General features: G+C 31.9%; 1 protein-coding gene across 5 annotated transcripts in view; it reads right to left on the reverse strand.

Annotated features, from left to right (window-relative positions):
- EPHA7 (EPH receptor A7) overlaps positions 1–17,334 on the reverse strand; it is a 172,059-nt gene that overhangs the window by 149,392 nt on the left and 5,333 nt on the right. For all 5 annotated transcript variants that reach the window (XM_045084229.1, XM_004766889.3, XM_004766888.3 and 2 more), the window contains exon 3: positions 13,499–14,168. In XM_045084229.1, coding sequence (XP_044940164.1) covers positions 13,499–14,168 — 670 coding nt within the window. The remainder of the gene's footprint in view (positions 1–13,498; positions 14,169–17,334) is intronic.

Here is a 17,334-nt window from a genome sequence, read left to right on the forward strand (position 1 = left end):
GTGTTAATGCTTTCATCCAAGTTGAGAAAATTAGCAAATTTTTGTTGAAAATAACTATTAATTAAAATCTCAATAGCCAAAATTTCATTCTAGGTATAGTATTAACAACTCGCAGTAAAATAAGTATATTTATTAAGGCTGAGGAATCCATTTAAAAATATACAGTGCCGAGACCATTCAAGGAAAAATTTCAAGAATACAGTTCCCTTTTATTTTTAAAATCTCATGGACTGTACATCAATGACTTTTAACTGTTATTCTCCAACTAAATAGTATTTTCTTCAATACAATGTCAGTAACTTCAGGTATGTATGTACAAGGCAACGATCACCCTTTTTTCCCCTCTTTCTATAAGACAGGGTAACTAAAATCAACATTCTGACTCTAGGATCTGAGCCAGAAATATCAGGAACCTGATATTTTTAAAAAATCAAATTGGTTACTACTTTAATTTGATAATTATGGCATTAAAGATCTAAAATTATTCTTAAGATCAAATGAGTTCTTAGGGCTATGCAATGCTTTTAAAAATAAAAATACCAGTAAGATTCCTCATGCTCAATCTGGGTCCAGAATGGTTTTATATGTTCAACTGACCTAAGCATTCTGTCTATGCAGATTCTCAGGAGCATGTCCGTCAATCACTGTCAGCTTTTTGTCAGACACCACTCTGATTGCAAGTGACAGTCGGTTATCTATTGACATTAATGAATAATAAATAAGCATGCCCTTTAGGTTTATGCGAATACAATGTATATTTTTGTCAGTATAGATTAGTCTATATGCAAAGCAGATTTGTTTTTTGGGGGGGTGCTTGGTTGTTTTTCATCTCATACATTAGGATATGATAAAAAAAAAAAAAAGCAAAGGCAAAAACAAAAGCAAGTGGATGCAATAAAAGATGTGCTTAATGTGAACTCTGGTATACATTATTGTTTTGCTTTTCCACAAGTCAACCTTGTCTCAGCTTGTGTCATATAAACTTAAATGAGTTGTATTCACAGCCCCCTGAATATTTATGCTGTCTTTTACGGACCTAACACATAGTTTGTTGTCTCTGCAATAGAGTATACAATGACAGAAAATCCTTAAAAAACTAAAGATCAGAAGTTGTGGCAGTATTCTAACCTTGCCTCTCTTTTATAGTCACCCTTAATCTGCCTTCCTGGTGGGAAAAAAAAAAAAAAAACTATTTAAATTATTATTACACTCTTCTTTGTAGTTAAGTCCCCATCTCCCCTTCTCATACCATAACAAAACTGTTAGTTTTTTGAAAAATAAGAATTTAAGAACCTCAACTACTTAAGCATTTACATATGCATCTTGAAAAGTCCCTTTATGATACTGACTGACAGTGGTAATTCTAGAATTATATAGTCACAATCCAACCATTACAAAAGGGACTATAACCTCCAGTATTGATCAAAGTATGGTTTATTTTCTTAACTCAAGAAAAACAAGTTAGGATTCAAATTATAAAAGTTTTGCCCATATCATGTGTTGTGATTTTTATTTTTAAATTTACCATTTTACCTTCTAATTATGAAAGTCTCTTCTCAATTTTATATTAAAAGTTTAATTTTATAAACTATTGTAAAAAGTTAATATTATCAATGACTTGAAGAAGTAAAAACTAGATTTCCTGTTAGATCTAATTAAGACTTCTACCAAAAACATAAAAAGATGGAGAGTAGTTCAAAACACAAAGATATGCCATCAAATTTTGCAATAATAATGAGTAATAGTTATTAATAAGGTTCAATCTTTTTTAATTGATATGCATAGCCCCAAATTATAAACATGAAATCACTGTCATGTTAGGAAGGCAAAAAGACACAATGTTGCCAACTATATACTTAGATTTCAATAAGTGAAAACACAGAGTGAGTAAGGAAGATGTATTCTCACTATTTTAATCCACTTAGTAGATGGGAAGGTATGTTCTGAAAAGTTTCAAACCAGGGAATAACGTAGAATTTTCTGAAAAGTAAATGAAAGCCTACAACACTATAGGAAAGATGGGGGTTGGGGGAGAAGGAACTAGAGGCCGTGGGGATGGAAGAGAACACCCACTTTACCACACTGAAGGATGAAAGATGTTAGAAGAAAGGTTGGCTATACATTCAGTGACGGCCTGGTGAATAAGCTTGAAAATCAACGAGAGAGCTGCTTGAAATGAAGTGAATAGCAATGTTGTTATATTGGAAAAAGTTAAAAAGCAGCAAATGATTGAACCGTTATGTTTAGCCTTGAAAAAGCACAGTACTCTTCTACATAATGTTTGTGCAGAATAAACATCAGAAACAGCAAGAAGCATGGCTGAAATAGCCAACTTTAAAAAGTTTCTCTCAGGATTCCTTTGCAAACTAAAATACTGTCTTAACATATTAAACTTGGAGCCACATGTTTTCCCAGCTCCAGCTCCCAATCTGAAGAGCTAAGCTTACCATGTGTTAATGTTAAAGATCAGTTTGAGAAATACATTTTGCAGAAGACTGTCCCTCTGCCCTTGTAAGGTCCGAGGGGGCCAAGGTCTGAAGGGTTTCTCGTAGGAAAGCCAGCCAGAAATCACAAGGTTAAACAGCAGAGTTGCTGTGCCCTTCCAAATTCTAGGTTTCTGATAATGTAAGAGGTGTCCACTATCTTCATTTTAAAGCATACTTACATACAACTGTCACAATATCCAAAACACACTAATTGCTAAAATTTACCTTCCTAGGAGCTGGTAAAATACTACAAGAATTGCAAATTAAATGACAAAAAAAGGAAAGAAAGAAAGAAAGAGAAGGAAACAGAAAAAGAAGGGGAAAAGGGACTTTACTTTCTTCTAGGGTAGAGGAAACCTAAAACAATCTACTTGAAAGTAAAGAAGTAAAAGTTAGTTTACAATGTTTTGCTTCATGAAGAAAAATTTAATGACATTGCTGAAGTAGCTTTTATTTTTTTTTCTTTTTTAAATATGCAATAATCCAAGAATATCCTTTAAGAGTTTTCAGCCTCCTTGTAAAAGTCAATTGAGATTTCTACAGAGAAAGAAGTCTTAACTATTCAGCACTTACAAATTAAAATATTAGTGCAGAGCAATTTAGAAATCTAAAAATGGGTCAAGGAAAAAATAAAGTTAATTTTTTTTTACCCCTGGGGCAGGTTAGAGGTGGGCAGTGAATGTGTGTGTGTGCTTATACATGTATGTGTGTGTGTCTATAGATATATATGTGTGTTATATTGTGTATGTAATGTTAAAATGGAAAAAAAAAACTGGAAAGAGTAAGTTCTGATTTTACTTTGGGATTTGTTATGAATGAACTCTTAGAACTATAAATGAGGTCTTTAGCTGTTCCACTTACTGAAAAGAGACCCCCTCCAAAAAAACACTCTATTTTTTATAATATTTAAGGTACATTCAAACTCCAAGAATTTATTTTTCTAATTGTCTTGGAAGGGACTATATTATACCCTCGAGGAGTACAAGAATGTCCATGGAATAGTTTTATTATAATTAGTTTATGTATTTAGGTAGGTAAGGATAAAAGGATAAAACTACTTTACAGGAAAAGGTCAACTTAAATAAGAACACTGTGTAGTATAAGTGATTTTGCCTGTTAAAAATAGATATGAAGAATGTTTTTTAAATCAATCAAGTTTATTTATTTAAGCCATCTACTAGTTTAAATTAAGGCCATTAATTAATGTCATTAGGTAAGTTAATGTCATTAGATGTCATTGACTATATAGGAACTGGTATAGCTATTAATAGTAAACTACCAAATAAAAGAAGATATAAATCACTGGGAAATACACAGTAGTATAGTAAAGTCACTAATACTCAGTTTATTTTTCTTAGACTAAACTTTTATTATACCTAGTGATTCTGTAGATCTATTCTACCCCTCCACACCTACCACTCGCATCCTTAATCTCTCTCTTATCCTACTTTCTTTTTGAAAGAATGTTCTTCTTAAAAAGTAAAGTAGGTAATACTAACATAATAGATTGTTAACCAGCTTTAGCAAATGACAGATGGAAGATATACAGGTAATAATTACATCTGATTTGATCATCTATTTTATTGATAAAAGCATCATGGTGCTCCCTTTACCAAATCAAGATTTTCTATAAAATGTTCTAATTTAACATTAATAGCTTCAGTGCAGGCCAGAGGCTAACATCACCATAGATGAGAAACTAAACTAGGTATTACTTGGGTAACACATGAAACAAAATATAAGACACAGTATGTGTCCTTTCAAAGCCTCCTGGTTTTCTCTTAGAAACAAAAGATTGTATCATCATTAACAGTAAGTAATTTTTTCATTTCAAATGGAAAAATTCAAAACCCAGAGGACAAAAATTATAACTTTGAAACAACTTACAAATTCCTCTACTCCAGAATGTATTTTGCCTGGTTTTCTATATCATTCATTGACCTCAGACTAAACAAAGTAAACTGAATAATAAACTTTCCATACTTTTTCATAAAACCACAGAATCTGAGAGAAATAAAAACACATTTACTTCAACTAAGGTGTATCTTTTTCTGTGTTCCTATTAAATGCTGTTACATGGGAAAAATAATATGATATATATTCATAGATTCTATCATCTTTAGCAAAGTTGGTGTTATAATCAAAGCCAAAAATAATGTCTATAACTCATCAATTTGACCTAAACTCAAAGCTGAACTGCTTTACCAGATTCTTTAAAAACTCATATTATACATTCATGTAGCCTTCTACTTTTCACATAATAACATGACATGAATATCCTAATAAAGATGTGCCTCCATAAACTTAATTAGGAAGATATTTTGCAGAGGATGGGATAACTTAAATTCTCTTAAATGTGAGGAAAATTAGAATACGGAGACTTTCTGAAATTTTCCTCTCTGAATCAGTATCAGATTTTTCTACACATAGAGGAAAACAGCAAATGTATAGCTGGTTCTAATTTCTCCCATAAGAATAATGTTGTTATTTGTATAAAACAACGATATTGTGGATAATATCATCATAAATAAAATCTTTTGTGGATTATCATTATAATGTGTCTTCTTAGAGGAAATGTCTAGAAGTTTGATACAGAAACCAAAGGCAAAATTAGCAGGTATCATTGATTTGTATTACGACACTGCCTACTAGAAATTAATGACAATTTTAGCTGTCACTAGAAATATATGTTTGACCATATCTTTGCCAAAGTTAGGATAATTAGAAATGTTCTGAAGTCATATAAATCGTAGCAAGGTTAAGTCCTATACATCAATTTCATATTTCCTTGCTTCCTTATTCTTTCCTCACTTCTCTTTCTTCTTCCTGTCCTTTTTGTACTGTATAGTTACCATGTTCATTGCGCTGCGGGCACATACAAAGATGATTGAAGATGAGTGAAAAGCAGTCTAATGTTATGTGAAGTCTATGGTGTCCTAGTAGGATATTGTAATATGATTCTAATTTAAGTTTGACCATGATATTATCCATGTTTTTAAAGAATTGTGAGCAGATATCTCTGTAAAGGACAGAAGAAACTGGTAACACTATAGTTGCACTATAAAAAGGCCCTGTGGGACAGGAGCATAAGGATGGCACTAATTCCAGATCTATGCACATTACCTATTCAAAGATGCCTTGTGCAAGTTTATGAAAGTGAATAATTGAAGAGTATAAAAATGTGTAATTAGCTATAACTCAAATAGAAATATTTTTGGACATGATACTGAATTTACATAATTTCTGATTTATAGACTAAAATACAGCTCATGTTTGTTTCTTTCTATTATTTCATTTTGTTTTGCAATTCAAGTTAGTATTTACAATATATAATTTGGAAGCAAAATATCTTATAAAAATCACTTTCCCATGTAAGATCAACATAAATATACTCCAAGGCTTTCTTTTTTTAAGTTTATTTATTTTCTTTTAGTGATCTCTATACCCAACATGGGTCTCAAACTCACAACTTTGAGATCAAGTGTGGCATGATCTGACTGAGCCAGCCAGGCACCCCAAGACCTTCTTATTTTAGAAAATGTTACCAGGCTCTTGGAACTCTCTCTTTGTCAAGACATAGGTATTGGTAACAAAGGTGAAATGGCTTTCATTTCATTAGAGGAGGGAGACATAGAAATTAAAAGAAAGACACAAAGACAGTGACAGAGAATGGAAATATGACAATGAATAAATATAGTTACATTGTTTTCATAGGAATAAATTCCATATCTGGAGCAGATTCCTGTCCGGGTTTTCTAATGATCAGCATATCATCTTGCTATATGCTATGAGGACAAGAAAATATAATGAAAGGTTCTCATACTTATCAGGTTTAAGGCTAATCATAGAGGATAGCCATATACATAAGAAATTAAGTAGTGATACGAATATGAAATAAAAAATATTTGCCTTGGCAGTGGGCAGTGTATGAATAAGTCTTTAAGAAAGTTCAAAAACATTTATTGGAAGATGAAAGTAATAACAAGAACTGTGCTAGGTGGGTACCATGATCTGTAGTAGAGAAACTATAGGTTGTATAAGCTGTAAAAGGAATTACAAATAAAGATTAAAATCTGATTGCAGGGTGCCTGGGTGGCTCAGTTGGTTAAGCCTCTGTCTTAAGTCATGATCCCAGGGTCTTGGGATGGAATCCAAGTCCTCATCAGGCTCCTTGCTCAGAAGGGAGTCCATTTCTCCCTCTCCCTCTGCCTGCCACTCCCACTGCTTGTGCTCTCTCTCACTCTGACAAATAAATAAAAAATTAAGTTAAATTAAAAAATCAAATTGCATGTGATGATTCCCACTGGGAAAGAGCAAAGTATAAGTATCCACAAGAACAGATAATCTAACAGAGAGTAAGAGGCTTTTAACTTGAAATTGTAAGGAAAGACACAAGTTCAATCAGCTGACACAGGCTAGCTGGCACTGTAGGTTGAAAAAAGCAAGGCATGGTAAGTACCAAGAGAATCTGGAAGAGAGAGCTCATTGAAGAGCTCAGGAATGTGCAGGATTAAGATACAATAGGTAACAGTGAGAGGCAGTGATGTTTGCTTGTTTTCTGTTTATCTGGGGCCAAATGTTAAGTAAAAAGGCATCATAAAAATATCTATGGGTATATTTAACAGTAGAATGACAGATCAGTACCAGGCTGAGGAACAGGGACCTTGAGTATGATAAATAATGCGATGGAATGTAAGAAAAGAAGATTAGGATCAAGTTGGAGAGACTTAAATGCCAGCCTAGAAAACAGGGAATTTTTTTATTAGTAATGAGGATCCTGAAACTTCCTGATTAATGAAGTAATGTTGTGTTTGACAAAAACTGCATTCTGATTGCCACATGAAAAAAAGAACCAGGATAGGAAAGATAATGGCAAAGCAGACGAAATACTTCGGATATAGGAAAAGACAGAGAAGTATTTTGAAATTATTATAAATAAGAAAAATGTTCAGATTTGTAGCACCTTTCAAGATCCTGAAAGAACATTTCCTTTTATAAAAAGACTGTGATAGATAAAATGCTTATTGTAAAGATTTGGGCACTGTATTGGTTAGGGGCCAGGATTCCCGGCCAGACCACCTTGACTAAACAACAGTCTACCATTCTATGCAATTGTAGGTACTTCACCCACTTCTCACTGTGCTTTGGTTTCCTATATAACTGTGTGTGTGTGTGTGTGTGTGTGCATGCGTGCGTGTGCGCATGTGTGTGTATTTGCATCTATGTATCATATGTATATGTAAATGTATATATACATATATTATGTGTGTATATATATCACATACATGATTTAATATAGGTAAATAATGTAATATTTTAGTTGGAGTACTTTTTGTCCTTCAAACAGTATGATGATAGTGTCTACCTATTAGATTAAGTAAGTTAGTAACATTCCTCTTTGAGAATTTAAATGAATTAATACATATAAAACACTTAAAATAAGCTCTTGCCCTGTATGAATAACTAGAAAGCAAACAAAATCAATGACCTGTTTTTGTTGAAGGCCTCGAATCTCTCCCTTTTTAATTTTTTAAACTATGTCTTCTACTTACTACTGCTCTATAACCTGAGCCCCATATTTTACACTGATGCTAACTTACTTGAGAAGCCGTATATATTCAAGATACAACTCAAGCTGTTGTTGTTTTATGAAATAGCAGATTACACATAACTTAAAATTGTTTAAGAAAAAAAAGTCAATGCTCAAGGTAATTTAAAAACTCAGAGAACAAAAGATCACCCACGATCCCAGTAGTCTGACGCGTCGATTTTGTTATTTATGCTTTACATCTATTCGTTTCCCTATGTATATCCTGCATATTCTAAATATTGGTGTATGCATATTTAATTCTTAATTTTTCATTCAAAATTATTAGTAGAGACAATTTATAATTCCTATATCACATTGCTGATATTTTAAGGCCAAATTTGAACCATGATGTTGCACTTAACTTTGGACATTTAGGTTATTTCCAATATTTAAATTGTGTATATCACTGGGGAAAGAAAAGGTTATGTAAAAAAAAATTTTTTTTATCTTCTCCAATAAGTTACCAGGGATAAAATTACAGGCTTAAAAGATATTTAACTATTTGTGGCCTATGAGATCTATCCTCATTCACTCATTACCATGAGATTTCTTTACTTGGCAAATTCCATGTTACATTATAAATAACAAGATAATAGCAAGCATTCATTGATTATTTGCTATGTCCCAGATACTACTCTTAGGGTTTTTACATGCATTGTTTCATTCAATTCGAACAAGAACTCTATGCGGGAGGTACTATCTTATTAGTCCCATTTTATACTTAAGAAAATTAAGGCTTAGAGAAATTTCCCAAGTTTATTTTACACTCCTGGTATGTTGTAGAGCCAGAATTTGAGAACTCTGTGACTCTACATCTGAGCTTTAAACCCTGCAGTGTATTTTACTTTTCAGTTTATGTTTGATTATAAACAAATACATTATGAAGACCCATTTGTTTTCATAAAATGTGGTGGTACAAATTACATACTACTTTACTGCAAAAATCAACAACATGGTTTTCAAAAAAATCTAATCAACACAGGTTTTAATATTATCAATGCTTTCAAATTGAATAAATATTTTTATTTAATTGAATATGTTATATGTCTATTAATTATATGTTAATAAAATAATGACAAGGCTGTTAACATATTAATATAAAATATTAAGAAGCAACTATTACAAAATTCCTTATGATAAAAATTAGAAATCTGAAATTATTGGAATTCCCTTTTACATTAAAATTATCAAAAAAGGAATTCCTAAATTTTTGTTTTAATTCAAAAAATCAAAATTAAGCAATATAAATAAAGCAAGTAGAGCCCATCTCTACGGTCTAAGTACATGTAAACTGCATAACATCCTTGGATTTTTTACAATTAAGGAGACCATATATTTTATCATCTAAACCGGAACACTTTGGAAAGCAAAAAGAGACAGTGTTGAAAGAACAATTATCCCAGATAAAGGAGGCATATGGTCACCTTACTTAGAATAAAGTTTCACCATTTCTTCAGTAACTAGAATCCATTGGTTGAAGTCCAGAACATATTTTAGGATGCAGTGTAGTGCAGTGGGGAAAAAAGACTTGTTTTCGTAAACAGTATACTGAATTCCTACCCAGTTTTCTTACATATTAATATCCCTGAGCTTCAGTTTCTTCATATGTTTAAGAGAGAAAAAATACTTTCAATCTCTTAGTGATGTGGTAAGGACTACGCACTAAAATTAACACGATTGTCTAGTGTAAACTGCAAATTTCCCATACAAATCTGTTATAATACTAAGCTCCACACTTTGACAAATACTATTCTACTTTTTAAATGAAGCCAAATTATACAGAAATTCCAAAAATTACAAAAATATATTTCAGAATATAATTTTATTAGTCTTCTGAGTGTATATATATATATACATATAAATAGAAAATAATCTGCTGGCTTGCACAGAAGCTGTGACAACTCATGGCTAATTTTTTTTTTTAAATGACCTTTTGACAATAAAAGCTTACTAACCAACTGGAATTACATACTTTTAAATGACTGAAGAGTTATCTTCATTAATGCATTATAATTAAGAAAGTTTCCATATATTAGTAAACTAATTTAGTTCTCAAAATTGAGTTGTTGTTGTTTTGTTTCAGAATTATGGAGAAAAAAAAAAGCTCTTACATGAATTAATCAAAACTGTGATCAGTTTTCTCAGTTGTTCATATTTCAAATTATACTCTAACAGATATTACCGTGGACTTCACTCTATAAAGTGCTCTGATAAACTTGCCTTTAAGTGGCTAACCGCCTTCATTTGGCTAGGGACTCACTAGCCTCCTCTCCCAAACACTTCAGTTTTCCTCAATATGGGACTGGAATTTGTTTTCAAACTCTTAAAAGGATCATTGGAAGGAAACAGGAGAAATACTATAAAGGCAGGCCTGGATTGATTCCAGAGGCAAGTACTCTCACAGCAATGCATTGGAATTATGCCAGGGAGAGAAATGTTTTTGTAAATGAACATAGTGCCATAGTTAAGTATAAGGTCTTTAATTCCTTTGTCAACATCACCAAGGTTAAAAATTAAGAAAGTTATGTGATAAACATTTACTTGACTTAAAACAGTGCGCACACACTCCTTCAACTGAACATCAGGAGGCATCTTGACTAATCACATTTTTTTTAATGAACACTTTCTGATACTTAATTCCACCTATTTCAATGCAGGATTCATGTAGATGACAGTGAAGTCATTTTACTTTATTTTTAACTACCTAAGTGTGGTTTATAGGTGACAATAATTTTGGTACTCAAATGTGGTTCTAATTCTTGAAACTAAAACAAGTAAATGTGGATAATTTTAATAGTATCACATTTAATGAGATTATTTTGCTGATTTGGGAGAAATTGGGAGTGTTTTCTTCACAGTAAATGTCTTTATTGCAGTTAAAGACTTTTTCTGACTAAGTTCTACTCTTGTAAGTATAAAAGGCAAACAGTTCCTGTTTGTTTTTAACAAATAAATGCAGAGATCATTTAGGTTAAATTACACAAAATGACACTAAAAATACAATAATTTTCTTAAAAATCTTTAGGCCTTCAAAGAGCAGAAACTTTAATGTTACTTCCTAGACTTTCCTTAGACATTTAATTGGGCACTTTTGTAAATCCTCCTGCTTTATTTACTATGTTTCCCACTTTTAATTGTGCAAAAGCCTAAATTCCACTTTCACATCAACCAAAATTCTACTCAAATTGGCTGTTTTTACAGCCAAAGTGTAATAGTACGTTCTTAAATTTTCCTATTATAGTTATTTTCAAGTAAATGTTGTTAACTTCCAATCAATAAGAACATTGCCTTTCACTGAATTGATTAGCTCAGTAAGACTATTTCTACACTTCCCCAGTGATATAGCATTCTGCCTACTAGTACTGATAATAAATTTTCATCAGTGTTTTATTTCCACATGTATGGAACCTGCAGGATGATTCACCTAGTAAGAAATTCTACCAGTGGAAGGGATAGGGAAGGAGGACAGGGGTAAGACAGGTTTGACTCCTTCAGGAGAGTGTCAAAGAAAGCTGCTAAACTGCTCTATAGAACCCAAACCGATAGCATCTGTTTTGCCCAGAGTTGAACTCACAACATTCGCTGTAGCATGGCTGTCAACTGAGTGCTGGGTCCTTGGTATTTTATATGCTAGTACCCATCCAAATGAAGTATTTAACTCTTTAATCGGGATAGAAAAATATATTTGCTCAATTACTTCATCTAAATAGTTTTTCCAATAGAAATATAGAACAAGCTATATAATTTTTAAATTTCCAGTAACCACATTAAAAGAGAAACAATAAAAATTAATTTTAACATTATACTTTATTTAACTCAATATAACTAAAGTATGATTCTCTCAATATATAAGCAGCATAAAAACACTATTGACGATATATTACATATTTTTGTGTGGGTGAATCCGTTGAAATCCAGTATACAAAATATACTTATAGCACATATCAATTTAGAATAGCCAATTTTTATATCCTAAGAAACACATGTGGCTCCTGGTTACTGTGTGCGACAACACAGATCTAAATATCTTTTAAGCTATTATTACTTTAAAAATGAGAATTTTATGGGGAAGTAACATTACTTATACACCAAATTACTAAGAGCAAGACATTTGAATTCAGCAATGAAACAGAACGATATTTGCTAAGATTCTCCTTGCTTTGTGCAGAAACCAGGCCAATATTGTTGCTAAAAGCCCAGGCTCAGGAGTCAAAGTGCCCCGAATCTGATTCTAAGCTAAGACAGATATTACCTCCCTAAAGTAACTACAAGCAAGCAGTTTAACCTTGATAGCACCAATTTTTTTTTTTTTCTGTACAAGAGACATGATAATTTCATTAAATGAACTAGTATATATAAAACATATGGAAGAGTACCTGCATATAGTAAGTTACTACTGTTAACTCCAGTCCCTTCTAAAGTAATTAGGATTTGCAGTTATTAAAATTACATTGCTGGCTTTAAAGTACAAAGAATATATAAAAGTTATTTTTCAGAATGCATTATGTGTTATAAATTAAATTAAAAATATATAAATAATATAACCTTATTATAGAATTTTTGGGATATCCACAAATAGAAAAATATCTACAGTTTTGAAGATCCATGTGACATAGCTTTAAACAGAAAAATAATGGCCAATTATAATGACTACAAAACACTATATAAGAGAAAATCCGTTTTACAAAACAGGAAAAGGTTCACTAATTTGTATGCTATTATTGTTTCAAAAAATAGACAACATCTAACTGATGTATTACAATAACTAAAGCTTTGCTTTGGCCCACTTCCACAAAAAACGTGGTCCACTATAATAATATGGCTTATCAGAAAAGCATTTGTTTTATTATTTAGTCCAGAAAAGAAATATGGCTTTGGTAGAAGTCACTTCAGAGATTTATCAAGTAACATTTGATGATTTTCATATTGAAGTTTTATTATTTGTAAAAAACAATTCTAAAAGTTTAGAAATATATTTTTATGTGTCCTGTCAGTTGAGTTCTTGTTAGCAGCCCCTTTAACCTCCTTTTTTCCACTACTTATAAGTCCAAACAATACAGATTTCACAGTCGGAGGAATCCCCTGTCATGGAATCTTGGTTAATGTCACACCTCACTCTGCTCACTCTCCTCTCTTAAATCTCATAGACCAATGTGCAACTGTTGACTTCTAGGTCAAACAGAGGGCAAATTAAATCTTAGTAACAAATGTCATTGGCCAATATTTATTACCTACCATTAGTGTAGATACCACTGTGGGGAATCATTGATAGCTCAACAGTGACTTCACTTAAGATCGGCCGAATCAGAAATGCTGGTGTAGCACAGACTCACTTGTTTAAATAACTATTACCACACAAAATCTCTGATACTGAAATAGAAAAGAAATACAAAGTGGAATTTTAAGAGCACATATTACTTACGTTCACAAGTGTCCCCTTTTTGCTGGTAGCCTGCTTTGCAGATACACTTTCCAATGGGCACTAACCATTCTCCTTCTGCACTGCAGTGCATCCTGGGGGAGTTTTCCGCCTCTTCCTCTGCACTGCTGACACATGTCCCTCGAACCTCGACTAAAGAGGAAAATTCTGAACCAGTCACTGTATCTGGAAAGATAGCTAAATTCTCAATAATGGACCAGCACTTCTTGTAGTATACTTTGACAGAAACCAAAGCTATGCAAGCCCCTACATCCTGAAAGGCAAGATAGAATCCCTTTTTGGACAAAGGTCCAATCTCTCTCACCTCAGTGTTAAGCTTCATCTTTCTTTCACCAAGGTCACCTTGGGTAAAACTTTCATCTGCAGCAATGGTGTCTATTTTTACATAGAGGTTTTCTCTTATATTCCTGCCAGTGTCGTAGTCTGTTTCATAATAGTACAAATTAAAGGTTTCCTTGCAAGTTCCCAGTACTCCAGGAAGACTGTTACAATCCCTCAGGGTAAATTTCAATTCTACAAAAATCCTTTGTGCATTGCCTTTCGAAATCCAGTTAGTCCGCAGCCAGTTGTTTTGGTTGGGCTCCATGACCTGGCACACCTGGTAGGTTCGGATCGGGGTGTAGTTCTCATCCAAACCACTGATCTCTTCCCACTGTAAAATGTTTTAAAAGGCTATCAGTCATACAGCAAAAATAAATAAATAAATAACATTTTTACTTTGGAAGTGCATGAGGCATCTTTAGCGTAGTACAAATGATGATCTGTGAAAGAGCTGGGTAGATTCCTACCCTGGCAAAAACTCTGTAATCTAAGAATTTAGGACTCTTAGTTCAGCTTCGTCCTGGTAACGCAACATCATTCATGTTGCCTGCATCGTTTGTACATACAATAAATATTTCATTTTGTTTAATATCTGTTTGCTAGGGTATTAGTGTTTCTTCTTACATGTTTGCTTATGTCTATAGTCTCCACTGAGACTGTAATTTTTATAGACTGAGCGCACAACACAATCACTTAAATTACCATTTAATGCATATGCATATGGATATATGGCAGAATTTCTGATAACTCGGTTGACATTTTAAGTGTTGATGTTAAACTTGGAGCACCTAAAAAACACAGGGAAGAAAATGCCAAGAGTGCTCTGAAATGTAAAAGCAGTCCACAACATGTTGATATTCACAATACGAAATCTTTTATATTCTTTCCAAAATAAGATATAACAGAGTAACATTTTACAGAGCAATTTATTTCTTGCAGCATTATATATAATACTGTACATAAGCCACATAACTATAAATAAGTAGTTATAAAAGCATGATTCATCTTTATAAATAAATTGCTTTCAATAGACAATCAAATGTACATGGCAAATCAGCACGCTGGATCATATTTCAGTAATAAGCTTTTTTACTTGAAAAATATCACATGTTTAAAAATGTCTATTAATATGCTGATGCAATACATATTACAGCAAACACATATTTTCATGAAAAGGGAAAATAATAAGTTTAGCAGAATTTGTGACATCTTAAGGACTATTAAGCCATGTATGATAATATCTACATTGCCCATTAGCAAATAATTTCAATTCACCTGAAATAATCCTTGAAGTCTAATGTAACAGTTGATTATGTCCTTTTTTTACTATTATAACAAAATTTCCCACTTCATATTTAGGCTGCCTTAATAGTGAAATCATCATCTATGTGTTTTTATTTCCCCAATAGTGCCGAATATGAAAATATGTTAGTATTTCTCAATTTCCCCAAAGTGCCGAATATGAAAATATGTTAGTATTCAAATCCAAAATCTTACAGCATGCAATATTTAAGCCACTGTTTCAATAAAAGCAGAAAAGAAAGTAAACTAATAAGCATGTGGTAAAGAGTCCTATTTGTAAAACTTGATTAGAGAATTAATTTGTTAAAATATTTTAAAACATTAATATCTACTTTTAAAACTATTTTTCAGAAAATTGACAAATTAGCAAAATACTCTTATTCAGAAATTTCTTGTGTGACTTTATATTTTTGCTGTAATTTTATCAGACATACGAAAACTCCTCAATGCAGCAAAGAACCCATTATCATGTGCAGGTTTTATTCAACACAACTTGAGTTTGTGACTAGTTAATGGTATGTATATTTCTCTTTGTTTCAGTTAGCTGTTTATCATCTGTCTGAATGGCATTTAACCAAATATACCCAAATTCATCCATTTGGATAAGGATATTTTAGTCTCTTAATTAGATTGAAATTACTAAAAGAAGTAAAACTATTAATGATATCTACACCAAGAAATCAAAAGATCTAAAGATAAATGTGCTCTTTTTAACAATTCCCCAGCGTGAAGAAACCAACGCTAATTATTATAAAGGTATATCTCAATATTTCTTTTTTCTAACTTTAAGAAAAATCACATTTGTTTTATGTACGAAAAATCAATTTCACTACTTATGAAACCCAGTTAATTTTAATTTTTATTTAAAAATTCATTCCTGTGGGGAAAATTTCAAGACAACGATTGTATAGATCACAAATAGTGAGACTACATAAATGCATTTAACACAAATCTTGTTTTATTTCACTTTCTCAAGAGATCATGATCATTTCTACAAATGACACCATTAGGAAAGAAGTCTTAATTCAGATACTGAGCTTTTATACTATACTTATAAAAATATTTTCTAAAAATATATCTTAATAACACTTTATTTCCTGTAAGATATTTAATCACATGCAAGCCAATCCATTTCATATATTAAAAAAATATTGTCAATCACCATTTCCTAACATTATCTGTTGATTCCTCAAGATTCTTAAGGTTAACTCATGATATCTGGACTGATAAAATGCCCATTTGAGTCAAGGGTAACATAGACAGGCATAATTTATCCTTTTGTGTATTACATTGATGAAATACTGTAATCACTACAATCCTGTATCAGTTTACTTCTCCTTAAAGATAAAAACTATCCTCCATCTCTATTTGTTTTAATTGATGGATGGTAGAAAATGGGCTATATCTGTCATTGGTAAGAAAGGTTTCTTTTTAATTGTAAATGACTTCCTAAAATGTATATTTCTACTCATGGAAACTATTTCATTTACGAGAAAAGTAGGACATTCTTACCTTAAGTCCATTTAAATTCAGTGCACTTTTTATAATCTGTAAAATACTTGTCATTTTTTCATAATTTAATCTGACCTATACAGATAACTACAATATGATCTTAAACAATCTTTCAAATATTAATTGAATAAAAAATCTGACTATTTAAAGGAGATTTGCATTGTTCACATTCTGCATTATTAAGCTGACTTTCAGTTCATGACATATTGATTTTATGCTGTTCTTAAACTCAGAAGTCCTTTTCAGATTTTTATTCTTCTCTTTGTTAAATTTGTTACACTTTTTATAATCTCACTTAGGCTTCTTACTGTAAGGAAGATTAACTTAAATAACAATGAGAGATATATTCTCCCTTCTTGGAGCCCCTTTCTTCATAAGGGATGAAGTATGTGCCCTCTCTCACAATTAAAATAAGACCTAAAGACAAAGATGTTGAACTAAATTAACTAAATCAAAGTAAATAATATACCTTTCAGACATGTGAAATGTAATGGTTAGACTATTTTTAGGGTTACTTATATTCATCGGTTTTTATTGGACAGCTTTTACTCATATTTATTATAGCAGATTTTTAGTATAATATATACATGCTCTGCCATGGTTTCTGATTAATAACAGCAGATAGCACATGATCAAAATTTGGAGAATCCAAATAATATTTTATAGCAAATTCCATGCTAAAA

Source organism: Mustela putorius, unplaced genomic scaffold (genome assembly GCF_011764305.1).
Source record: "Mustela putorius furo isolate JIRA1106 unplaced genomic scaffold, ASM1176430v1.1 tig00000759_pilon_pilon_pilon, whole genome shotgun sequence".
Classification (NCBI taxonomy): domain Eukaryota; kingdom Metazoa; phylum Chordata; class Mammalia; order Carnivora; family Mustelidae; genus Mustela; species Mustela putorius.